The sequence below is a fragment of the Leishmania mexicana genome, chromosome 22 (assembly GCF_000234665.1).
Source record: "Leishmania mexicana MHOM/GT/2001/U1103 complete genome, chromosome 22".
NCBI classification, from domain to species: Eukaryota; Euglenozoa; class Kinetoplastea; order Trypanosomatida; family Trypanosomatidae; genus Leishmania; species Leishmania mexicana.
Window position 1 is genome coordinate 117,310 of NC_018326.1, and position 25,652 is coordinate 142,961.

Here is a 25,652-nt window from a genome sequence, read left to right on the forward strand (position 1 = left end):
CTTCCGTTCACGACGCTAGCTGTCCTTGACCACCCCGATGCGCGCCCCGCCAGTTCCGTAAGCAGAACAGCGAGGGAAGCGCAAGAGTGTAAAGAACACCAAAACGATGCAGCGCCGGCAGTTCTGGCGGAATAGACGCGCCCACAGAGGGAGAAGAGGCAGACGGGGGGAGGTGGAGGGAAGAGGAGAGGCTCAAGACCTCCATAGCGATGGATAGGTTCGCTTCCCCCACGCACAGTGCCCAAACCCAAACGCCAGGGAAGAGATTGCCGCTGACAGAGGCGAGGAGTGCGGGAGGTGACGTTACTCTTGTAGTGGTAAGGGCGGTAATGATGAGAGAAAAGAAAGAGAAGACACCATGTGCACTTGTGCCAGTGTACAAGGGTGTGCGAAAGGGAGGCGCACGTCGTCACGCGTACTTCCCCGCACATCCTGGATGGAAACGAAGGGACGAAACAAGCACTGTGGATGCAGGTATACGTCCCTGTCTCTGTCTGTGTCTGTGTGTGAGTGTGCGGACCAGCACCACCCCATCGGAGATGGGGGGAGGGAGCGTACCCATGATGGAGATCTAGACTGTGTCTTTCCAGGATGTGTGGAGGGCAGGAGGGGAGGCGTGAGATGCACACACACACGCCCATGGCCTGCGTCCACAAAAGGAAAGCAATACGTTGCCGCACACGGAGAGAGGAAGAGACAGCGATCATGAGGAGGTAACCTCACAGAAAACATCACAATACGCAGCACCCGCTTCACCGCCATCCTTTCAACAGCTCTACCGTCTCAGCAAGACAACAGGACGAAACGACCCTCCCACCCACTCTTCCAAAGGAAAAGAGAGGACACACACATGCACACATACATCGGCTCCGAAAGGGACGAGTGGCTTCGGGGGGAGGGTAAGGGCGGTGATGAGTGTGTGCCGAACGCCAGTGCAACGGCCCTGCGTAGGTTCCGGAGTCCAACCTGCAAGTGATGAAAAGCCTTATCGAGCGTCTTTGCGGACGTAGTTTTGGGCAAGGTAGAAGAGGCTCTGCCCCATCGCCATCCCGAATCCGACACGAAGGGACCCCCAGCCAATGTTGAGTCGACTGTTAGCCCATGTCCAGGCCGCCTTTGGGTGGTGGTGATGCGGCTCAGCCCATGCTCGCAGCCGCGCGGCAAGGCGCGACGCCGGCGAGTTCGATAAGCGTGCGGTTCGGTGAACGCCGTCCGCCACTTCGGCGTCTGTGACTGCGCTGCCGCCGTGCCTCCAACGGCGCTCTGCAGCCGAAGCCGTAGAGCTGGAAGAGGCCGATGCGGAGAATGGGTGCTCCGTCTCGCTCAGCTCCGGTACGCCATGCCGATCGGTGTAGCTCTTTCCATGTCTATATGTGTAATAGAACTGCGTGTAGAAGGACTTGAGCAGCGGGATGTAGCCGAGTGGGATGGCACCAGCTGGCGTACCATACACAATGGAGCGGACATAGTTGAAAGGCGAGCTCAGAATAGAGGCAAGAACTGCCGCCACCAGGTTTGAGATGAACGCGGACGCACCGCACTCTAGTGCGGGGTCCGCCAGCACTGCACCGTGTCCAACGCTCACCGCTTCATTCGCTTTCACATCGTCGGATGTGGGCGTTTCCAGTGCCGATGCGGCACCATCGGCGCTAGATCGGCTGCCGGCCTTGGTAGCACACGCGCTCGCCCCCACTAGCAGCTGTGGCGATGACGATGCCGACGACGGCCTTCTGAAAATGGCGTACAGAACACCGACTTGCTCATCGAAGAAGCGCCTCCAGGCAGAGGCGCGCCGCGCTGTCTCGTAAACGACGCCAAAGACGCTGTCCCGTACCATTGTGGTGAAGCAGCCGCGGAAGAAAATCAAGCACCCGCCCTCGGCGTACATGTGGAGGGCCGTGCGCAGAAATGTGACGCCGCGCTCGTTTGTGTTCCACATTCGAAACTTGACGGCCTGTAGCGCGTTGAGGCTGAACCCGTTGATGGAGCCGGCTGCGAGCCCGATCAGCATCGAGTTCAGCTGCGGCGACCTGTCCCACTGACACACGGCTGGGCCAAGGCGGTCGATTGCAATCCGCATGCTGTCCTGCCAGAAAATGTAGGATGCCCCCACCAGTGTGCGATACACCACAGCGTTCATGAACCCTTGAAAGGGGCGCTCGAAATTCCGCTTATCGAGAAAGCGCTCCCGCCGAAACTTGACCCGCACGTAGAGGGCGCGGTCGATCGGGTTGAAGAGGATCGCCTGCGACGCGCCACTCAGAAGCGCCGGCCCGGCCGAGTAACAGAAATTATCCTTGTCATGCTCGTCCCGTAGGGTGTCGACCTCACGGAAGCCAGCTTCCTTGACAGAGCATGTGAGCGCAGATGACGCACCCATCATTACTCCTCAGCGCCAACACAACACAAGAAGGAAAAGAGGCAAAAGGCCGCGCGCGCGTACGTCCCTCCCCTCATGAAACTCAAAATGGCACCGTCTTTCTCCGCTTGTTGGTTTGCGTGCTTGCTGCTCTCCTCTCAGCGAGTGTGCGTCCTATGACGTCACGCCCTCCGTGTGCACCGGGTCAGCCTCTCGGCATCAAGCGCACAAGAGGTAAACACGCGACAATCCATCAACAAACGTGCAAGAAGAGCAGAGGGTCACAGCAGAAGAGTTGTGAAGGACAGCATCCTGCTCGGGGGGGGGGGGGGGGGGGCGTTGGCACACGTTGTGAGTCACGCGTCACCTACACCGTCGAGCTTCGGGAAAGGGGATGGGCGCAGCACCCGCACGCAGAAGAGGGAGAGGTGCGCTGACCCGAACTTTCAGATCTGCTCCGCGGTCCGCTGTTGTGGAGCCCCTTCGAGAGCTGAGCATGAAGTGCAGTACAGGGGAGGGGGAGGTGCCGGAGGGAGCCGATACGGTGGCCACAGCGGTCGGTCGGCTTCCTTCCATGGCAACGAGTGTGAGCAGCACCAAACGAGAGCGCCAGAGCGGCAGTAGGGCTTACAAAGCCACTCGAAATGAATGGGCGCCGAGCCGCTGTGGTGGAGCATGCTGTGCAACCACCTACCGCATACTTCAACCTCCGCTGGGTTCCAGCATGGACTTGGCTTACGCCCTTGTGTCTACGACTACGAATGGCTGCACCGCCTCCTTCCTTAACACCTTTCTGTTTACCTTATCAGCGTCAACGGTGTGCTTCACCAGCTCAATTTCTTCACCTTCTTCTCCGTGCGCCCTCGCCTCTCACACCTCCCCTCCCCTCTCCCTCTCTCCCGCATATGCCTAGGTCTGGCAGCGTTGCTTCTACGACCATACTGCTGCTGCTTCGCTACGCCCACACACGCCCGCACATCGTCACTGGCAGCACCATTGGCAGGGAGACGACTCAACTCCGCTCGCGAGAGCGGTTCAGGGGTACGACGCAACAGCACGAACGGAACCCTCCTTCTCCCCCTTCCTTCCCTCCCACAAAAAAAAACGAGAGGGGGAGGGGGAGGGGGAGGGGGTGCGGAGCATCATGCACACGCTCCGTCTCTCCCTGTGCGTGCGCGCGCTCAAGCCGTTCGTGATGCTCCTGCGCTCTCGTCTGCTTCAGCGTCTCACGAAATCAGAACTCAAGCCCAACACGCACTCTTCTATCGAACACACGCGCCGAGAAAGGCATACAGACGCTCACGCAGATGCATCCTCAGGAACGCGTGGCGCACCCACCCACGCGTGTGTGCTGGGCATTTTCGGCTACGAAAAAGGACAACCGAAGCCAGCGGCCTCGGACATGCAAACACGGTTCCGTTCCCCTCGCGCGCCGAGTGTTTCACTTAACGGCGGTCACCACGGCGTGATCGGCGATCGTTGTACTGACCTCTGTGGTCGTTCCGTGCCCGCTTGCGGTCTGGCGCGTTCTGGCTGCTGCTGCTGCGTTTCTTTCCTGCCTCGACGGCGGACTGCACACCGGGAGGCGGAGGCATGGCGCCACGAGGAGCCTCGCGGTCGCGCTTCGCGACAGGGATGCTGTTCGGGCCGCGCGTCCAGCTTTCCTTGATCTCTCCAAGAGGGAGACGCTTGGCAGCGAAGGCCTCGGTGATCGTTTTGATGTTGTTCAGACTGGCCACCGCGTTCGCGCTTGTCCCGTCCGCCTGCTTGTTCTGCGCCGCCTTCTTCACAGCGAACACGACCTGCTTGTACACGTCCGCCGCTGCCTGTGCGGCCGAGATAGCTGTCGCGTTGAAGGAGGCGTCGTTCAGCTGCTGCAGCGCCTCAGCAGACCGCTTGCGCGCCAGCGCCACCGCGGCGAACAGGAGGGCCTCCACCGTGATGAGGTTTGCCGTGGTGAGGGTGCCCCGCATCTCCGACATCAGCGACACCACTTGGCGGTAGACGTAGGGGTACAGCTTCTTGGCGGCCTCCTCCGTGGCGAGGCGACTGGCTAACAGCACCACCTTCGCCGTGTTGACACTTCCGTCACTCGATGCGTCGATATCGCGAGACGTGATGCCGGCAGCCTCCAGCGCGGGGTACAGGTCGAACTCGACAGAGCTGCTGACAAACCGACCGATGATTGCAACGGCCTCAACGTGGCGCTCGTCGTTCAGCCTGTGGGCCTTCACGTACCACTCGAGAAGGGGGAGGTTGCCCTTGTCTTGGTTAATGGGCAGGTGCGACGTCACGCGTGCCAGCTGAGCAAACTCGCGAACGTCGACGGTGCTCAGCACGCGCTGCAGCAGTGGCTCGGCATAGAGCTGCGTCTCCTCTGTCCAGTGCTTGCGCTGGCTGGGCGCCATGATGAGGCGCGTCAGCCGCGCCAGCGCCATGTGCCGCTCCTTCTGGACCTGCTCCTCATCGTCCTCCTCGCGATCGAGACTTAGCCAGTGCAGCAGCTTCGCCAGCACCGAGCGAAAGGCGCTGCTTGTCAGCGAGTCCAGCGACTTTGATGCAGCCTGCCGAACGCTTTCTGGGAACGCGTCGCGGTCAACCATTACCTGCATGAGCACATCTGCGCCCTCACGAGCCAGGTACTCCCAGTTCTTGTCAACCACCGAGACAGGGCCCAGACCGGCAAACGCCTGAACGGCGGCCGTGAGCAGCTGCGGCGTGTTGTCGGCTCCGCCGACGATCTTCACGAGGGATGTCACCACCTTGCGTAGGGCGTTGTTGTCACGCACACTGGCCACGTGCTGTCCCACAAACTCGAGGAAGCGCACCCTCAGCAGGATCGGCGTCTCAACAGACTCCGCTGCCTGCACGAGCTCCAGTACCTGTGGAAGGTAGTGGTTCACCAGGGCGCCATCCACGGAGAGAATGGACTGCAGTTGGCTGTACATCTCCGTTGTAGACCCCACAACTAGCACGGGAGCGGCTGGCTCCGCGACACGCGCCGTGGCAGTCCCCTCTGCTGCCGCTACTGGTGCCTCCACGAACGGCGTCGTCGAGTGCTCCTCGCAGCCGTCATGCACCGCTTCCTCCGCAGCGGGCGACGTCTTCGACGCTGCCTTCCTCTTGGGGGCCATTTCGGCAGCACCACGCAGACACTCAGATTACCTGTTCGCCAATCCTCTTGCACAGAGAAGGGCACGTGCGCGCCTCCCTGACAGCACTAGATATCTGAAGCGTTGATTCCTGCCTGAGTGTATGTAACCAGCAAGCAAGTCTATCGTTGAAGAGTGGAGGCGGCGGGGGAGGGGGGATGCGTGACCGATAACGCCGCTGGCGCGTGACAAGGCAGAGGGCAAGTCGAAACCAACGCAAGGGACGCGTGAGAGGAAGTGGGGCGATCGTACGTACGCGTGTAACACCCGCAATGCGCGCCTTGAGGCAAATCGCCAAACCAACAACGAAAACCCACGGGCGCGTTCTGAGCGTGTTTGTCTGCGTCGGTGGCGGACTGTGGGATGTGGGCAGGCGAGGATGTCTTCACGTTCCGGCTGGTTTTCGCTAAGTGTGTGTGTGTCACTGGAGAGAAGGACTACCGAGAGATATATATATACAGATGTGTGCAGTTGCGTACACGTGCACGCCATCCTCGCCCCAGGAGGAGACAAGACCAAGTTGGTTGAGGGCACGAGAAGAAGAGAAAGCAGAGTCGTCAGGATGGGCAGAAGGGGGGTGGCGTGTGAAAGCCGACAAAGCGCAGTCGCACGCACGCACATGTTCCACCACCCACGCCTCCTTCCCAGCCACAGCGTATGGCTACGATCGCCGACGCAAAGGCGCCGCGGCACTTTGGGCCACGAAGCGCGGCACACGAGACACGGACAGCGCAGTGTCGCACAAGCTGTGAGACACGTCCCACACAAACACGCGACAAGGCGTGGAGAGGTGCGCGTCGCGCGGGTGCCGAAAATCGGCGGATTTCGTTGGTGTCGTGGAGGACGCGTCGCCCTGTTACATGCAGCACAGGGTGGGCACAGAGAAGCGCACCGCAACGCTGCTGGGAGGGGAAGACGGCCACGAAGAACAACAGAAAATGTGCAAGAGGTGGGCGGGGCAGCCCACACGCAGCGCACGAGAAAGAGAAAGCCCTCCCTGCCCCCCCGTTTGCCGCGGTGCCCTCACGGATTCAGAATGTAGCGACCGATATGCGTGCTTGACAGTACAGGTTGCCCCGGCCGGCCCTATTGTTTCCTTTGCCTCTGCCACGCCTCTGCGCCCCCTCCCCCCTCCCTCCTCTGATAAAGCCGGCCTTGCAGTATGGCACCGCTAGAGTTGATGGGAAGGGAAGGAATAAGGGGAGGGGGCGATGGAGCATGGCGAAGCGAGCGTGTGACAGGTTTGCGACTGGTAGGATAGCTGCTGAGGACGGCCACAGAAGCCCGGACGCGCTCCCCGTTTCGTTCTACGCAGGTGCTCACCCATGCAGTCTACGGTTGTCGCGCACTCCAAATAGGTGATGGCGGAATAGCGGGGGTGGGGGGAGGTGCTTCGTCTTTCGCCTGATGAGCAGGTGAGGCTGCATACAAGGGAAAGGAAAGCAGCCCGTGCATACATCATGCCTCCAGTTTCGCTTTCGCGTTTCCCTTGTAACGGCCCCGCATCAGCCCGGCGCCAGCAGAGCCGACACCTCCTGGCAGGCGTGCGTAAAGGCTGCTGCAAAGGCGGCGCTTGAGGTGGCAGCGCCTATGGACGATGGGGGTGGTGCTGTCACCTGATACAGCAGAGTTGATCCAGTGCGGCTACAGGTGAGGTGGCAACTGAATGGGTGGAGCGTGTAGCCGCAGCCATAGGTCGACTCCGCCTCGACCATCTCAAAGCGCAGCGCAGGTCCCGTGACAAGCGAAAAGACAGGGTCGTTGTACAAGTCAGGAACTCGGCCAAGAAAGCGCTCCGCCGTTAGGCGCAAAGCCAGCAGGTGGCTGTAGGTGCTGCTACCGCGACTGACGGCCTTCTTCTCTGCCTTGTAGCGTTGCAAGGCCGCGTGGCACGCTGCTTGCTGCGTCTCTCGTACTGACGAGCGCATGCTCAGCAGGAACGCGGTGCTCTCCGGCGTCGTGAGCGAGATTTGCTCGCTGCGGCCGCGACGATAGCAATGCATGTCTGTGCCCTGCACGCAGTTCATCGGTTGTTGGTGGTGTACGCGGAACATGGCGAGCTGTGCCGCCAGTTGCACTGTGGCCTCGACGGCAGGAGTTGGGGTTGCGGCAATGTCAAGCACCCCGGCGGCGACATCGAGGCTCTCGCGGTCTTTGCTCACGCGCCTCGTGATTCTTTGCGCCACATCCACGAGTTCGTCTGGGACGTGCCACCGAAGCTGGCGAAGCCTGTGCGTGGCCGGCGCATCCTTCCGTAGCACATGGCTGTGCGCTGCACGGCTGAGGGCGTATACATCGTTGATGTACCGCCTCACTGCCACGCCGTCGCCCCAACTCGACTCGGCCAAGACGGCAATATCGCCGCGGCTGTTCACAGACACCGACAGACTCTTGTCCCACCAACGGTTCCCAGCTCGCACGGAGGGCGACTTGGCCGTCACCCCCACGGGGGACATTGGGTCCACCATGACATCCCTCTCGTCGTCCGCGTCGAGGTTGAGCACCAACATACTCTCCTCCACCGCCTCCAAGCTCTTGCCATTGATGACGTTGCGTAACAGCGTCGTCCGGGCCCCGTTCCACTCCGTGCGTGGCAGTGCGGTGAAGACGCTCACGTCGGTGTCCGGCGGTACTACATTCGTGCGCACAATATCACGTAGCTGAGCGTACAGCTCATCAATGGAAAGCGGCACGCAGTCTGCATCGGCAGCCGTGATCTGGAACTGATGGCCGCGGTACTGCACCAATACATGGGGCACAAAGCCCACAGGCTTGATTTCGTCCTGGAGGACGCCGGGCATCCGCGAAGAATTAAAAAGGCAGTCGAACTGCGACATATCCAGCGGCCGCGCGACACCTAGCGAGGCGCCGTAGACGAACGGGGTGCTAACATAGTCGGGGAGCAGCGCCGCCGTGCGCTGGAACCACTCGGCGGTCCAGTAGCCGCTCCTCTTCGATGAGATGCCATCAGCAGCGTACCGCACCTCCGGACGGAGTTGATTATCGAGGTACAGCTTGTAGAAGTGCACCGAGGCCCAGAGCCAGTAGGCGCTCCGCACCAGCATGTCTCGCTTCTCCGGGTCTGGCCGCACAAGCCACGTTCTGTGTGAACGTAGCGGTAGCGCGCTCCGCCCCTTCAAGGTCTGCTCGAACAAGTCAGAAGAAATGTACGACGTGTGCGGATTTGCTCTGTCCGTGCGTCGCAGCTCATCATGAATGTGGCGCCCTTCACCCTTCAGAAAGGCGGCTACAGTCGCGCTCGTGGAGGCAAACTGCTGCGGGGTACAAAGAGGCGTCGCAGCCGTCAGGTACCGCTGGAGTGTGTCATGAAGAGCCGGCAGCGGCAACTTGGGGAGACTTCGCTGATAGTGCCGTGTGGGCACAAGCGATGGTGCCAGCAGCTCCTGTACCGTTGCCCTTGGCGAGACCGCCACATTTGTGCGGAGCGCGGCCCAGTTGCCGGATGTGTAGTACTGCAGGGGTCCGTTTGCGGCGCTACGAGTGTCTTGACACGCACGCAAACGGGGAAGACATGGCCGCATCCGGCCTCCTCTGTCACTGCTGCCGCGGTGTCGACAAGATATGCAGCGCTCGTAGCAGCGCTCTCTTTGTTTTCCGTCTTTGTGTGTGTGTGTGCGGCTGGCGGGTGTAGCGAGTTCGCTTACGAAAGGGCAGCAGCGAGCCGCCAGGTGCGCCTTGATGGGACCTATATTAGAGTCGAGCCACTTTTCGTTGTGTGGATGCGAGGCATGATGGACATGATGGACATGATGCATTACGGCGATGATGATTCCAAAACAGGTCGCATCACGCACGGGGATAGGCAGGCGCGTGGGTGGGGGATACAAGTGAGCCGGAGCCGGAGGAGGAAGCCATGGCGAGGGCAAAACCGAATGCGCGGGAGCAGGGACAGAAACCAACACAACACACACACACACGCACAAAGAAGTAGATGATGATGATGATAAGGGAGGTGGCGTGAGGAGGAGGGGGAGGGGAGCTGGCCGCACCACGTGGACTAGAGGCAGGAGGAGGAAGGGCGGCAAGAATGAACGACAAAGCATGAAGGCGAAGACGGTAGCGGCAACTCATGCCCGCAACCTCCGTTTCCCTTTCGTTTTTTTTTCGTCCCTCGCCGTAGTCCACCCTCGACGCGCGCTTCTTTGCAGCGAGCATAACGCGTTCGGGCACGAGTGCCCGCGCCTGCATACGTGCACAACCAAGTAGGTGTGCGTGTATGTGTGTGTGTGTGTTTGCAATTCGCCGACGGCCTGCGACGACCTTGAGCGCGGTGGCGTGTATGGACCACTCGGTCAACAGTGTGGATGTACTCCTTTTATCTCTCGCACCCACTCTCCGCTGTCGGCTTTCGCAGCACGCCTTTCGAGCGCAACACGGCGCACGGAAGTGGCCGTAAACACACGTATGCAAACACAGAGCACACCACACTCGGAAAGAGAGAGGAGGGACTGTCCTGAGGGGAGTCGTGAAGGCGTGCCCTAAGCAGAGAGGAGAACAATCACTGAACCAAGGCTGATGCCCTCATGCGAAACAGAGACGGCAACGCCAAACAGTGAGGAAAGCCTGCGTGTGGAAGTAAGAGGAGGGAGGGGGGTTAGAGGACACGCCGCGGAGGAAGTTGCAAGGACGCTGACGATGGCGCGTGCCGTCCCCATTTCGCACGAAAACAAAAGAGCAAAAGCTGCACCCAATTACCGGGTGCCTCAGTGACGAGTGAGTGGTGGGGGAGGTGGGTGCCGAGAGCCGACATAGGTTGTTGGTCTTGCTGACAGCAAGGATGGAGAACATCCGTTTGATGGCAAGCCCTTTACCCTCCACTGCACGACTCCTCTCCCCCCTCCCCCATCCCCCCTCCCCCATCCATCCATCCATCCATCCATCCATCCACACACACACACACACACACGCACGCACGTGCACTTGTTGCAGAGCTGGCGTCTCTTTTTTCCACACCGCTGTCACAGCTGCTGAAGGGCTACAACGGCGCGACTGAGCTTCGCCTGCGCAATTGTCTGCAATCGCGTAGAGGCCTCCAAGCGGCGCGGCGGCATCCCGCGCTCGACCAGGATAAAATTCTGCAGCTCCGGCTGATAGGCATGGGCAAGGTTGTAGAGGTCTTCCACAGTGTGCCGTTCCGGGTTTACCTGTACCTGCCGCCGCTCCCCTCGCGTGTTCAGGAGCACCACAAAAGACGTCGCCTCATCGCTACGTACCTCCACGGCGCGAGAGAGATCGTAGGCTGGCGTACCCGACCTAGCCGCCGCCGTGGTAGACGCTTGCGCATCTGCTGGTGCGGCAGACGAGGCGGCGGGGCTGCTTGGCGCCGCAAGGCGGTGGCCATGACCCTGAAAGGCGATGTAAGCAGGTGGGACGTAGTCTACCTGGAGGCAGTCGCGCAGGTTCACCGTCAGGTCCGTGTTGGGATACTTGGCGGCGAGAGAAGGCGGCACATAGCCCTTGTCCATTGCCTCCACAAACTGGCGGCCCTCGTCACTGTTGAGCGGCACAAACCCGTTGCTGTCCACTTCAAATCCGTTACGGTAGACTGTTACACAAACGGACCGCTCTGCGCGCAGCGTAGAGGCGACGTATGGGCTGGGGTTGGCGGTGTAGCCGAGACGCTGACCTCGACCGTAGAAGGCACGCGGCTCATTATCCTCGACGCCAGTGCCGCCACCACCTCCGCTCGCTTTCGCCCCCTCCACCTCCGCTTTGCGGAAAATGCGGTCGATCATGGAGTGCACCCCGCTGCCGCTACCGACTTCACCGCTGCGGTCGGAAACATTCTCCCCTGACGGCGCCATGACCTGCTGCCCGCTACCCTTGTCCCCGCCGCCCACAAAGTAGTTTTCCGAGGCTGCCTTCTTGCGTTGTCGCTCCCCTCGCTCCGCCTCTGCACCAGCGATGGTGACATTCCAGTTGTGCCGCTCCAGCAACGCACGGGCGTCTGAAACGGTCAGCGCCGGAAAGCGTGTGCGCAGCGTGTTGATCGAGCTGAGCTTTTCGCCGTCCATGTTGCCTCCTGCTTCCTTTGCTTGTCGTCTCTCGGTCTTCTCTTTCGGTCAGCGGTGTGTGTGTGTGTGTGTGTGTGCGTGTGTGCGCATGTGATGTTCCTGCGTTTAGAAGATGCATAAAAAGAACGGAAAGCCAACATAGCGAGGAAGAAAAGCACTGAATAGAGGCGACTGGGAGAAGGTGGGTAGGGACGGGGGGAGGCGAGGACGGCATGGTAGAGTGTCCCGCCACCACGAAGCACACGCACGCGCATCGACTATTCGCGGTCTTCCCCTATCTTCACTTCGTGCCCCCACCACCACCACCCCTCCTCCCTCCTCAAACGGGGCTCAGCAAGCAGTTTTACACATATCTGCACATATGCGTGGTCAACACAGAAACCGAGAAGTGCAGAGGATGGCAATCACAACGCAGAGTGCATGTGTGGCTGTCGTGAAGAGGTCTGTCAAAAACAAAAAAATCCTCTTCACGTGGTGACGGAATATGCTAGGAAGCATTCCTTTAAGACCCAATGACAGATGACACCTTTTCTGCACCTTCCTGTCTATTGCTCTTGTTGTTGCGGTGTTCTCGGTTTTCTATTATGTGCGCGTGTGGGCCATGAACCTAGTTTGGTCTTCTCAGTCCTCGGTGTCTAATGTACATTGCACGTGCGTGCGTTTTCTGCCCTTCCCCGTGTCTGCACCCGCTCCCCAGCTTCAGCCTCCCTCCCTTTGTTGCATCATCTCGTGCTTTGCCTTGCACCGCCGCCTCGCCTGTGCCTTCCCTTGCTTGCGCAGTTCCCGATGCTGGCACAAGCATACATAGAGACACGCAGACAAGGCAAGGCAGAAGAGAGCGGAGGAGGGTCCCTGTACGAAGGTATGTCTGTGTGTGTGTGTGTGTGTGCGACGGGTAGGAAAGGGATGCGACACGGGCAGCGACGACGCGCAAGAGAAGCAAAGGAAAAAAAGAGATCCACCGCGGAATTCCGGAACAGAACAGAAGAAACAAAAAAAAGGCGGGCGGCCGTCACTGATGTGTGGTGGGTCGTTGCAACACGAAACAGCAGCCGAAAAAAAAAACGCTTGCGAAAGAAGGAGCGAGACCGCGCCACGGCTGTGGACAGCGCTATACGAGAACAGCAACCGAATCAAAGAGCATCGGGGCATCATCGTCGACGGAAGACGGAGAAGGAGAAGGAGGGGCGGTGGACCAAGCGGAAAAAACAGAAGCGAAAAGGCACCGCGGCGCGCGTGATGGTGTGGGATACTCCCCGTTGGCTGGTTTGACAGACATCAGCGCATTCGAATTTTTTTTAGCGCGTGTCCCTCGCTTCCTCTCGTTGCCCCTGCAGTCGCACCTACACCCTCGTAAAACGCTCAGATGCAGTGCAGCACGCAAAGGTCGCCACTCCTTCATCGGCGCATAAAACGTCGGGAACGTAACCATGCACTGACCCCACCCATACAGATACACACACGCGCCTGAGGCAACGTCGCGGGGAAGAGAGAGACGCGAAAGGCCACCTACATCGCCCTCTCTTCCATCGACACCCCTCAAAAGAAAAATATTTGCACAAGGTTCGTCAACACAAGTACAGTCTACTCGAAACATTGCTCTCCTCTATGTGATGACTTCGGTTTCGGTGCTCGGCTGCAGGTGCTCCAGCCGCGCAATGCTTCGGGCCCAGTGCCGCAGCTGCGACACGTTGTGAAGCTCGTCGTTGAAGGAGCGGAAGGGGATGGACTCAACCATCACACAACCATCACCGACGATGGGCAAAGTGTCTCCGGCAGTGATGCTGGCCCTCGTTACAGGGGTGCTGTCGCAAGTCACGGTCGAGACACCAGCCCCCTCCTGTTTTCCCACGCGACTGCTGGCACACATGCCGCAGTCTGCGCTCATCATAGTCTCCGCCAGCCGCGGCAGCATCGGCGGGGGGTCGGCATTAACGGCGATAGTGGTGCCCGGCACCGCTGTCTTGCCTGGAACCTCCTCACCCGACGATAGACCGCGCCAGTTAGCAACGTACCGTCCTCCGCACTGGCGTAAGTAGGGCGAGCCTGCCGCAGCAAACCGTTTTGGTGCCGACGAGGTGACTATCACAGGAGACGCAGCTGCAGTTACCTTCAGCGCCAGAGGGGAGGGTGAGAGCAAGCTGCGGCCCCCTGGGCACTCCCACATTCCGCTCCGCGCAACGCCATCCACGCCGTCGCTCGACGGCTGCAGCAGCAGCACCTTGTGTTCCAGTGGATCGCATCGGTAATCAAAAGCCTCGGAGACGCCATCCGTGGACGCCGCTGAAGTGGAGGCAACTCCGCGGCTTGCATCTGCGTGGGTTGATGAGATGAGAGAGCCCGATAGGACGGCCGACTGCACCCTTGTCGGCGTGGCAATAGCGGACGGAGGCAATGCGACACTACCAGCGGGTACAGTCTCGCCGAGCAAGGTCGGGAATGACGCGCTGACGGCGGCCGCTGTGGTCGAGCCGCCGAAAGAAGCCTCAGCACTGCGGTCGAGGTTCAGTGAGGCCTCCGTAATGGCCGCTGCAAGCGTCAGTACCTGCTGTGCGTCAAGCGAGCTAACTGAGGGGTGCAGGGCTGAGATACACGTCGCGTCAGTGCTGGGGCTTGTGCTCAGGCATACGCCACTATCGCCTTCGCGGGCGCTGGAAGTGCATGCCCATTCCGACCCCGCCCCGCCGAGACGACACGTCACACTCGGCTGAATGCCTCCAGAGAAGGTGGATGCAGCCGCTGAAAACTCTTCTGCCTTCAATGGCATCGAGGCTACGCATGCAGAGAGCGCGTTCACAACCACCGACGCGGGCGCCGTGGAGGCTACACGGCCGTCGGTACTTTTACCATCGCTGCCGCCAGCGTGCGTGTTGCTCAACCGCTGCTGCGCCTCGCGCAGCTCGTTCACATGCGTGTCGGCGATGGCGCTCAGTACGTCCTTGAGGGAGAGAAAATTGCAATCCTGCAACACGTCCTTCAGTGAGCCGACCTGCTGCTGTGCAGAAGCCGCGGCGGCGGTTCCGGCCGGCGGTGCACCCGAGGCAGACGCGGCTGATGTCGTGGAGCAGGGCTTGGTGCAGGTGCGGAGCCGCCGGGGTATCGTCGTACCCGTTGCCCTGTACATGGCAATAGCGCCGCCGTCCGGCTTCGCGTGAAACCGCTTCACCTTGTCCTCTGGCGCCATCTGCCCCACTTGCTGTGTATGCACCATTAAGTTTTGCATGGATAGCGTGTTTCGCTGCTGCGGCTGCTGAGTTAGGGGGTAAGGAGAAGCCGCGCCGAGACGCGCCTCAGACGGGTCTGCTTCCTCGTGGTCGCCAGAGCGCAGCGACATCTGCACGAGCAGCGAAGAGAGAGACGTGACCGGGTTGCCGTGGAAGTCCAGCGCCCCGAGGCAGACATTTCTTCGTGTGTACGTTACACTCGTCATGGTGGTGGACGCTGTACCAGACGCGGCGCCAGACGCCTCCGGCGGGCCAACCGCGGCGGGCGTAAGCACCGGCCTGGAGCGCGAGGAGCTGACAGAAGCCAGGGTATCGCAGGATATGGTGCGTCGCAGTCCAATGCCCGTGCCCACCTGTGCCTCGGCATCACCTCCGTTTGTACTTGTGTTACTGCTAAAAGTGGCAACGCCACCGCCGCTGTTGTTGTTGGAATGCGCCGCAGCGGGGACGGCGACGCCTACCACTGACGCCTTCAGCGTCGAGAAGGCTGCCGTGGGCTCCGACGGGTATATGAACGGTGGCGGACGGTGCGCGTCGCCGAGGCGCTCGTTGAAGTGTTCACTTGTCCGAATACTAGCGGTGATGGTGGACAGCTCGCGTCGTTCTGCGTAGCATCTTGATAAGTCATCGCAGCTGCCGCCAGTCACGCCGCTGGCAATGGGGAGCGGCATGTCGAACGAGCGACTGCGTCGCTGCGGTGTACATCGCATCGCTGTCGCAGTGGCAAAGCCGATGGGGCTTCCACGGGTGGGCACCACGGGTGAAGCAGTCCTTTGCGCTTCCACAGCATTGCTGGATGTGTGCATCACCGTGCAGGGCACAGCCGTGCGGTCCACCGCGATAGGCGACGAGGGCTGCGATGAGGAAGCTGTCACGTCCTCTTGCGGTAGCGGCACCTGGGTCAAAAAGGTTTCCGCCAAGGGCGTGGTCCTGTTCGACTCCACGTGACTGTCCATCTCCACGAGCGGCACGCTCTCCTCACCGGGGACGGGGAAAGACACTGACCCGTGGAGGGTGTGGGGTGAGGTTGTGGAAAGCCGAAGAGACATCGTTCTCGGCCCGTCCACGTTGCGCGACCGCGTCCATGCGCCGTCCATGGAAGAGGTGCTGTTTGGAGTCAGTCGTCGCGCGCTGCCGACGGCGATGGCGGAGGCAGAGGGAAGCGACGAGTGCAGGGAGGACGAGGACTTCAAGACTGGTGGCACAAGTGGGGTGGCCGCAGCGTGGCTCTGAGCGTCACCGAAGCGGTTTTCTGTCTCCGTGGTGGCACCACAGCTCGACGGCATGGACGACGCGCTCTCAGTAGTCGGGTATGCTTTGGCGAGCGGCAATGGGCAGGAATACAGGGGCGTCAGTTTCGCCACGACGGACGCCGGCACATCATCCCCCAGTGAGGCGACAGAGGCCACCGTGCTCACCGACGCGGCGCTCAGCCGCGGCAGGGCACAGTGTATGTGCGACGGCGTAAGGCACCCCTTACCTTGTCGATGCGCGTCTGGCGCGGCGCCCTCACTGGCTACTGCGCTCACCTCTACAAATGTCGCCCCACATTGTGTAGAGTTCCGAGTCGAGTCCATGGCTGTGCCAACAGCGAACGAGCTACCGAATTACCAGACCGCGGAAGAGGTGTACCCGCCAATGCACCCACTCACCGAGAACAAATAGGTACAAGGAGCAGACAGCCCAGACAGAGAGGCAGCGAAGGGCGTTGAATCGGGGGAAGGGGGGAAGGTCAAGAAAAAGCACCAACACAGCACAACTGCACCAAGGGATAGTAATGGCAAGACGTACAAGGAAGCAGCGATAGACTCTGCTTCTTGGTGGTGCTGTTGATCGGAAAGGCGCGAAGACGTCGGCGGAAAAGTGCGAGCTCGAGGAAGAGGCGAGGAAAGGGATATGGGGACAAGGTTCGGCAGCCAGTGAGAAGTGGAGTGGGACGCACACACAGCCGGGCACGCACAAAAAAAAGAGGGAGGGAGGGAGGGAGGGGGAGCGCAGAGGATACACACGAGAGAAAACAAAAAAAATGGACTGGGAAGCGAGGGCAGCAACAATCGAAAGGAGCACAAAGAGATGGCGCCCCGTCCGTCCGTCTGTCTTGTTGTTGTTTGGGTTCTCCGTCAGCGAGTGGGCACGGTACGCCAAGGTCCGCGGGTGCGCGAGGGAGAGGGAGGGAGAGGTAGAGAAACGAGAAGGATGCGTGTATGTGTGTGTGTGTGTGTGTTTGATCTGTTTCGAGTTTAAAGAGTAGACAGTGCTGTGCACGCGATCTGTTGGTTCCGTACTGATGCACCCATACACCAGACAAGCACACGCACGAGTGGCGGATACAGGACAAAGCCCCGCCAAGCAAGTCAGCAGCACTTGCCAGCCCACGTAGTGCAGCTACACACACACACACGCACACGCACACGCACACGCACACGCACACGCACACGCACACCAGATACTGCAGGCAGCGAAAAAAAAAACGAAAAAAAAGTGCGCACACAGCAGGACACGAAAAAGTGCCGACCGATCGCGGAAGTCGGCGCACGTGACACGACGACAACGACGAAGGGAGGACAGAGGCAGGGATCAAGATGGCAGCGGCGCCAATACAAAGAGAACATGCAAGCAACAACGCAACACAAAAGACGAAGCACCAGCGCAGCACTTGCGGTGAGCGCACAGGCACAAACACACACACACAAGGTGAAAAGAGAATACGAGCAGCGGGGGCCGAGGAGAAGAGAAAGAACAAGAAGTGCGGGGAAGGGCTAGAGGGTGGCGCGATGGGCGCGATGAGGCGCCCCGAATTAACTAGACGGGTCCCCACACACACACAAAAAAAATAGGAAAAAGTGATACAGCTAAAGGTAGTTCCGTCTCCAGCTTTGTTCGTGGCGAGCTGAGATACGTCTGTGGTGTTGTGGGAAAGGGAAAGGGAAAGGGAGGAAGAGGAGGAGGAGAGAGCGCGCCACACACACACACACACACAAAACGCTTTCTGTAGTTCAGAAACAACAAAAGAGTTACAGTGACAGGGAGAGGAGGGGTGGAAGAAGAAGCTGAAGATGGAACAGAAGACGGACTTGCAGTGAAGTAACGAGGTGGGGGAGTGAGAGAATCGGAGAGGCTTGAATGCTGCACGTGCTCCTACACGCAGACATACCCACAAACGCGCCTCCGCAGAGAAAGAGCCGATAACGGGTCCCACACCGCACACGCACACCACACGCGCACACCGCCAGGAAAAAAAAACGTGCAAAACCGAACAAAAACAACAACAACAGAAAGCCAAAGAAAGAAAAATGCGGACCTCCACCACACTATCTCTCTCGGTCACGTATGTTTGTGATGACGTGTTCTCCTGTACCTTGTCGGTGAAGGCGACGGGTGGTGGTGTGTGTGGTGTGTGTGGGGGAGGGGGGGAAGGGTGCCGCCAAGAACGGATTTGAGTGCAGACAGACAACGCGTGACAGGAGAAAAAAAAACAGCCGAATACAGGCAAGGCCAGAGACACGGAAGCAACAGTGACAGACCAAGACAACCAAAGGAGAAGAGGAGGAGGTGCAGCCTTTCGCGCTGTCGCCTGCGTATTTTATTTTCTTCTTTTTGTTCTTGCTCAGCTCTGGAGCGAATAATGGAAACAGCGACAGATGTGGACACAACAGCAACTGTAGAGGCAGCCGCAAGAAGAGATGGGAAGCGAGCCGGAGAAGCAGAACGGGCACCGGTAGAACGCCGAAACGGGCAAAAGTATGACGATCAATGCAGGAGAGGCAAGATGAATCCGTTTCTCTGCTTTGGGTGCGGTAGCGATTTCAGTTCTCTATGTGTGTGTCAGAGCAGTTGGCGCGCAACACCACCGTGAAAGTCACAAGACGGGAATATGTATGCGAGCGCTCGCGTGTCCGTAGTCGTCTATCTTGTTCTGTGAAAAAAAATAAGAGCAACTAAAGGGTGGCAGCCGTTTCAACGCGGTCGTCGTAGTACAAACGTGAGAGTATCCGCTAAAGATGAGGCAGCCCACAAACCCGTACAGGAAAAGGACGGCACAGAAGAAAAAAAAACGAAAAAGAAATGATGGGGGGAAGAGGCGGCCGAAGTAAAAGAAAACCACAAGAAGAAAGAACAACAACGAACTTCGTTTTCCAAGGCAGACCAACAACCGACCTCACACACACCACACACACCACACCAACCAACCAACCGTCGACCGAAAAAAAAAACGAAACGGTAAACGCTTGATCGTCACACCTGCACTCAATACAAACAAACAGCCAAAAGGAACACGCAAACAACAACAACAATACAGAGAGAGACAACAACAACAACGATGAAGCACAGCGAAACAACGGAGCCAAACGAACGGAGGAAGAACCGACACCCGCTCTCTTCACATACACAGACGCACCTGTGTACCGCCACAAGACCCTCTTCTCTCACTCGCTCTCGCTCTCTCGCTCTACTACCCTCGGCGATTCACTCCTGTCGCGAGGGCCTCTCCAATACCGTTGAAGGAGAAACGACAAGCACGTGCGATGACACGTGAGGGCTGGCAGTGAAGACTCAGCGGCACGCACACGGAGGGAGGGAGAGGAGGGCCGATGGGAGCGAAGATGGGAGACGAGGCTGCACGGTTTTGCTTTGGTACTGGGTGAAAGGATTAAAGACCCTCGCCGTTGTGTGTGTGGAGGGAGGGAGGGAGGGGGGGGAGACCCACACACACGCGCGCGCGCAACACACAGTGGGAGACAGAGACGTACACACAAGTGAAATGTAAAAAAATAAAAGGAGAGGTTAGGGGCGGAGGTGGAAACCCCCACACGCACAAGACAACGAGAGGAAGAAAGCCAGCAAATGTGGAAGGCGAAAGCGACAAGGAAATTTTTTTAAAAAATAATAAATAAATAGAGGAGAAACAAATTCGAGGGAGCAGCAAGGAGGCGGGCAGAGAGGATGCGGCGGTGCAAGTGGAGGTGCGTGCGAGGAGGCGAAGATGGGGGTAATAGGGAATGGCAAGCAACCAGAGACACAACAACGAAAAAAAAAGACACAGAAACAACAACAAAAAAAACAGTCCTGAACAAAGACGAAGAAAAGCAGATACAGCGCGAGGGATGGGGAGAGGGGTGAGTAGAGTTCGGGATGGGGGGAGGAGAGGGGGGGAGGGACCGCGGCAACAGTATGCTTCCCAAGGTGCGTTGCCTTGCGTGTCGGTTTCTCGGTGAAAGGTGGTGCCTGGGGGGAAGGGAGAGGGGTGCACCTCACAGTATTTCGTTCACTAGAGGCAATTTTGATGTAATATCACAGCCGGCGCACAAAGTGGGGTAGAAAAACGAGAGGCGGCTATTCGGAAGCGCGCTTGGCTGTGTATAAATAATGAGGTTTGCGAGGGTGAGGGTGGGTTGGTGGTGATTGGTGGGGTGTCAGTGTCAGGGAATGATGCGTGCGCAATGTCAGGAGGAGGATGTGGGGGAGGGGGAGGGATCTGACAAACAACACACACTCGTCTGCGGGGCGGCGTTGGCGTTGTGTTTCAGAGAGAGAGCCTTGCTGCTGTTGGGTGCACGCGAACGTGAGAGTCCTCCGCACCGTCTTCAGCAACAACAAATGCAGAGAGAGATCCGCGGATTTACCGTATTCCTTCCGTTTTGTTGCGTGTGTCCTCCGTCCTCCTTGGCGGGCCCTCTCGTGGGGAGAGCCCAACCAGGCACAATGACGTCGAAAAGTACACACACGAGTGCTGGCAGGCGAACCAGCACACGTCAGCCGATATACACCTATCAGAGACCCTACCCCGTTTATTTATTTATCCCTTTCCTGTTGCCGAGTGGCGTAGCCCCTCCTTGTCGTCTACTCAGTCTACTCCTCCTCCGTTCTCGTTGTTGTTTTTTGGGGGTGGGGGCTTTTTTTTCGCGTGTGTGCGTGTGTGTGTGTGTGTGTGTGTGTGAAGCGATTTGTTTCGTCACCTGCTTGAGTGGGGTGGGGTGTGGGAGTGGGGAGGGGGGAGGAGGTCCGTCACCGGAATGTGAACGTCGCACCGACAAGAAGAGACGCAGCACAGAACGGCCACACCCAACAGTGAGCGACAATGATTAGAAAGGCGGTGACGACGAAGGTGAGGCTTGTGTGAGCCCAGAGAGAGAGGCAGAGCGTGCGCGCCTTCTATATGGGTGGTACCGCTGCCTGGAGAAGACAGCACGCTGAAGATGTGCGGATGGAGAAAAGAAAGGGGACGGGGAACGAGGAGAAGTCTTCCCATGACGCGCGGGTGTCTATGGAGATGTGTATGTGCGCGGTAACGGGTGGGTGAGATGCAGGACCAAAGACGAAAGGATGTGCTCACCGCAGGGAGCCTCGCGCAAACCTTGCCGTCCGCTCCCTCTCACGTTCTCTTCTCTTCGTGCATTGTGCTCTCATCGGCCGCGCAGGACACCTGCTGTCTTCGCGACGGTACCACACGTCACGTGATTCCACGAGATGGCTGATGAGTGCGATAGCTGAGGACGGAGGGAGAAGGCACGATCTCAGCAGATCCACGACCAACTCGGTCGTAGCGAACAAAGAAACAGCAACGAAGGGAGTCGGCGACGGTGGTGGCGGTCCTGAAGCACGGCCGTGCCGTGCGTCAACACAAACCGTGAGGCAAGAGCTTCAGTGCGATTAGCGGTGTCCTGTGTGTCTCTAAATCTCAGTGAGACGACGAGTACGTGCCAAGGAAACGAGAAGCTACGCTGAGGGAGGATCCGAGAGTCGCGTGGTTCGGAGAAGAGGACATCGTCGTGGAAGGCATCCCGAAAGTCAACCGCGTCAGCGCCTCCGTAACAGCAGAGCAAAAAGAGGGCGAGGAAGAGCTAACGCACCCGAGAAAAAGGAGCGTCGATGCATGCGCGACAGCGACGGCCAGGACACCCGTAAACGAGAAGGAGCCGTGAGTGTGAATGGATGTGTATGGAGTCCATCACGCAGCACGGACGTCGACAGCCACGCCGCAGGTGGGGGGGGGGGGGCGTTGAGTCCACGAACGTGGAAGAACGCCCAGAGAGACAGAGATCAGTGGCGACGCACAGACACGGTGAGAGACGGGTCCGTTGAGGTTTCGGAAATGGGGGAGACGGGGAGAAGCAGGAGGCGCAACCAAAAAGGTGTGGGCGGCCTATGCAGACACACGAGTGCGGCATGAGAGAGAATGACAGAGTTCGGCATTAGTGTAAGAGCATACCATGATCTTCAACACCCTACGCAGCAGCTGGAGTCGGCGCATTCTCGTCATTCCTCGAGCGAACAACGAGAAAGGGTAAGACGCACATGCACGCAGAGGCATTGGTCTCTTCCCCTTCCCTCTGCCCGCCCACCTCTGCCTCGTCTCACCAACCCGCACTGCACCGCCGTCCCTGTCCCCCCCCCAATCATACACATTCACATATTTTATGCACACACGCGCGTTGCGCCCTGTGCGCCAACGACGAGAACCAGCACCTGACATGCATCTCAAGCGCCGCAGTTCTCCTTGCCGGCGCCTGTATCGTCGCTGGCATCACCCTCTTCCGCTGCCGCACTCGCTTCACACGCCAGCGCGGCCTTACCTGCTTCATCGAGTAAGATGACCATGACAGGCTGCACGATCGCCACGCGTGACGCAAGCAGCGCCGCCTTGCCCGGCTTGCCTACCACTTCTACGACCGCTGGCACCTGTCACGGAGCGGCCATGGATGGTATTCCCAGGGGCGGCGCATGGCCCCGCACCTTCTCGTGCGTGCCGTACATCCTCAGGAGCTTTGTGTAGATGTCGTTGTAGCAAAGCTCGTTGTCGTGTCGCAGCTGATACGCCTTCAACACGTTGCACATCAGGTGCGACACCGTCAGGGGGCCAACACCGCCTGGTACCTTCGTGATCGCGGCGGCAACGGCGGACACCGAGTCCATGTCGACATCGCCGCAGATGCCCTTCTTTCGCGCGCTGCCGCCCGTCTCTGACGTTGCCTGCCCCTGGTACGCCATCTCCGGCAACTCGTTGACGGCCGCGTCGATCACGATCGCGCCGTCACGAACAAACGACCGGTCGAATACATCGCCCACTCCATACGCTGTGATAAGCACGTCCGCCTGTTGGGCGACGTGTCGAATGGTGTCGAGCGAGTTGCTGCGACTGCACAAAGTGACGGCAAACCTGCCCGCGCGCTGCAGCAGCGCCGCCGTCGGCACCCCCACCACCCTGCTACTGTTCACGATCACGGCGTGCAGGTCGCGGCGGCGAGGTATTTGGGTACTCGCGCTGCTCCGTGGGCCTTGCTTGGCTTCCGGGGGCGACGAGGAAACGATGCCGGTAGTTGCCGACGAAGATGAGGACGGAAACGTTGAAGGCCCCTCCACGATAGACAAGTCGTTGCTGTGGGCTGCCGGCAACAAGTGCGCGAAGTTTTCCGTGCGGCCGAGATAGGAGAAGAGCATTGTGCGGATTGCGAGGGCGGTGCACGGCACAAAAATGTTGCGCTCATGGAAACGGTGACGTGTGGCGCTGTCGCGGCCGCCACCTGCGGCCGGAAACAGCATCTCATCAATCATTCCCTGCGCCTGCCGGTCGACGAGTGATGCTGGCGCCGCCGAGGATGCCGCGACAAGTGTATGCAGGTTCGACCGCTGATCCTGCATGGAGAGGCTGCCGGCGTTCAAGGGGTGGAGGCCATCCACATCCTTGCCTGGGTGAATGTGGAACAGCGCAGGCTGAGTGCGCAGATGAGGTGGCAGCGGGAGCTGGAGAAGGACGGCGTCGACATCGACGTCCTCGTTGACGGCCGCCAGAGTCCTGTGAAGTTCAACCTGCTGAACGGTAGCGGACAGCTTCACGAGACGCACCTCAATGCCGCACTCCGCGGCGGTGCGCCTCTTGTGGTTGACGTAGCGGATCGAGTCGGCACGGTCACCGACGAGCACCACAACCAGACATGGTGGTCGACTGAGAACTGACGTGCTGTTGCGGATTTGCTTCTGTAGCTCCTTGCTGATGGGCACGCCAGATAGCACCTCTGCCGAGCGCGACCCACGAAGTGTCAGAGTCGAAAGGACCATGCTATTCGCGCTACTGAGAGCGGAAGACACACACACGCATGCATATACAGAACGAAGAAGCAGCCACAGAAAGAGACCCGCACATGATCAGGAGAGGGCGGACAGGAGGAGTATGCGGCCCTGTGGTGTGATGTGATGTCGTGTCAGCGCTGCAGCAGACGACCACAGACACGTAGCGGTGTTCCGCACGCGCACATCGGTGGGGGGGTGGGGGGCACGTGAAACAGACAAAGTGGAGGCAGGCAGTGAGAGAGGCCAGCCAAGCGCAGCACCTCCCTCCCCCTCCCACTCCAAAAAAAAGAAGAGGAAGAGTGGTGCAGCAGTGAAGAGCGATATACACACAGAGCGAGGGAGCAAGAGGCAGGGGAGGATTCGTAGGAGTTCGTGACCACGTGCCGCCTCGCATGTGCGCACCACATTTCCTCATGGTTGGTCAACGTGAAGGAAGAAAAAGGGTCCACAGCAGTGCGAGAGAGAGAGCGCACGAAGGGCGGTGGCGCCCTTCCCGTCAAGGACAACGCCAAAGGCACCAGTGACCATGCGCACGCATCGCCATGACGTCGCGGCTTCGCACGGACGCAAACACACTCCCGTGCAGGACGACCTTCCACACCCCGAGTGCGCAACTGAGGTGTGTCCGACGCCGGGTTTCTCAGCTCCGTCTCGCCTTCCTGGCCGGTTTGTATGGTTACGTTCCATGTTCTCTGAGTGTAGCAGTCCAACAGCGGTAGCGGGCACTCCCTCTCGCGTATCGCCTGCCCCTCGCCAGGGAGGAGGCGCGAAGCACGTGTTACGCCACGCTGGTTTGGTCGAGAAAGAATCCTGCGCGTCCATCAGCCCCCGGCGTGGCAATCTGCCACCGTTGCAATGAATAAAAGAGAGCGCATGTCCTCATCCGTCAGCGCACCACAGGCGCGCTCGCGCAACCACACCTGAAAGGCATCCAACGACCACAACAAGTGCAGCGGAGGCGCCACCCGGTCAGCTAGGTGCTTGTCGTCGAGAGCTGCCGTGTACTGCAGACCCAGTTCTCGGAGTAGCCGCACAAGAGGTGTGAGAAGAACGTGTGACAGCCGTGGATGTGTATGGATGCAGCTGAGAGAGCGATACAGTTGGGGGTCATCTGCGAAGGCGTCCGATGACGTAGTCATGCTCCCTGTGATCGCTGTTTCCGTCTTGCCTACTGTGGCGTCACACGGAATGTCGTGGCAGCTGACACCCTGTTCCTCTTCATTCTGTGTGTCAAGAGATATGCTGCGCGCTTTAACGCCATGCAGCTGAGCGGTAATGTGACTTAGCCGCCGTCGATCTTCGGCGGCCTCGCGCCTCGCCCCTTCTGTCCTGACCTGCGTGGCGGATGCGTCTAGCTCCAGCTGCAACCTTGCGTGTCGCGCCTTCTGCGCTACGTAGGTAACCGCCGCCAGTTGCTCGCTCAGCTCCCGCTCCGTTGCCTTTCCGCGGGCCAGCTGCTGCGCACATGACCTCGATGCCGTCTCAAGACGGCTCAGCTCTGCCATGAACGTCTGCAGCTCCTCAGGCACGGCGTCGTCTGCCGACGGCTGCACACCAGAGGCAGCAGAGTCCATGCCTGCGTCCCTTCTCAGCAGACGACGTAGCAGTGCGCAGGCCGTCCGTTCGGTCGTACAGTGGGGAAAGAGTTGCACATGTATTCGCGGCTCTGTCTCTGTCTGTGTGCGTGTGTGTGCCACCTTGCTTCTGAGGAAAAGAAACGCACAAGGCGGATGCCCGACACGCACCATGGAAGAGCGACAGAGGTGTGCGCATTATGGCAGGCAATCGCCGCAGGCAAGTCCCTCCCTCTTCC

At 59.4% G+C, this 25,652-nt stretch overlaps 7 protein-coding genes across 7 annotated transcripts; all 7 read right to left on the reverse strand.

The window, feature by feature from the left end:
- Positions 1-985: 985 nt before the first annotated feature.
- LMXM_22_0290 (conserved hypothetical protein) lies at positions 986-2,380 on the reverse strand (the record flags this gene model as incomplete). The annotated part of the gene is made up of 1 exon (XM_003875436.1): positions 986-2,380. One exon carries the CDS (start codon positions 2,378-2,380, stop codon positions 986-988), a length of 1,395 nt encoding a protein of 464 aa, XP_003875485.1.
- Positions 2,381-3,804: 1,424 nt separating this feature from the next.
- Positions 3,805-5,493, reverse strand: LMXM_22_0300 (conserved hypothetical protein; the record flags this gene model as incomplete). Its single annotated transcript, XM_003875437.1, has 1 exon — positions 3,805-5,493. The coding sequence occupies one exon, from the start codon at positions 5,491-5,493 to the stop codon at positions 3,805-3,807; it is 1,689 nt and encodes a 562-aa protein (XP_003875486.1).
- Positions 5,494-7,016: 1,523 nt separating this feature from the next.
- LMXM_22_0310 (carnitine palmitoyltransferase-like protein) lies at positions 7,017-9,053 on the reverse strand (the record flags this gene model as incomplete). The annotated part of the gene is made up of 1 exon (XM_003875438.1): positions 7,017-9,053. The coding sequence occupies one exon, from the start codon at positions 9,051-9,053 to the stop codon at positions 7,017-7,019; it is 2,037 nt and encodes a 678-aa protein (XP_003875487.1).
- A 1,437-nt stretch (positions 9,054-10,490) lies between these two features.
- On the reverse strand, positions 10,491-11,546 carry LMXM_22_0320 (conserved hypothetical protein; the record flags this gene model as incomplete). Its single annotated transcript, XM_003875439.1, has 1 exon — positions 10,491-11,546. One exon carries the CDS (start codon positions 11,544-11,546, stop codon positions 10,491-10,493), a length of 1,056 nt encoding a protein of 351 aa, XP_003875488.1.
- Positions 11,547-13,152: 1,606 nt separating this feature from the next.
- LMXM_22_0330 (hypothetical protein, unknown function) lies at positions 13,153-16,347 on the reverse strand (the record flags this gene model as incomplete). The annotated part of the gene is made up of 1 exon (XM_003875440.1): positions 13,153-16,347. One exon carries the CDS (start codon positions 16,345-16,347, stop codon positions 13,153-13,155), a length of 3,195 nt encoding a protein of 1,064 aa, XP_003875489.1.
- A 6,106-nt stretch (positions 16,348-22,453) lies between these two features.
- LMXM_22_0340 (methylenetetrahydrofolate dehydrogenase-like protein) lies at positions 22,454-23,827 on the reverse strand (the record flags this gene model as incomplete). Its single annotated transcript, XM_003875441.1, has 1 exon — positions 22,454-23,827. One exon carries the CDS (start codon positions 23,825-23,827, stop codon positions 22,454-22,456), a length of 1,374 nt encoding a protein of 457 aa, XP_003875490.1.
- Positions 23,828-24,660: 833 nt separating this feature from the next.
- On the reverse strand, positions 24,661-25,413 carry LMXM_22_0350 (hypothetical protein, unknown function; the record flags this gene model as incomplete). Its single annotated transcript, XM_003875442.1, has 1 exon — positions 24,661-25,413. The coding sequence occupies one exon, from the start codon at positions 25,411-25,413 to the stop codon at positions 24,661-24,663; it is 753 nt and encodes a 250-aa protein (XP_003875491.1).
- Positions 25,414-25,652: the final 239 nt, after the last annotated feature.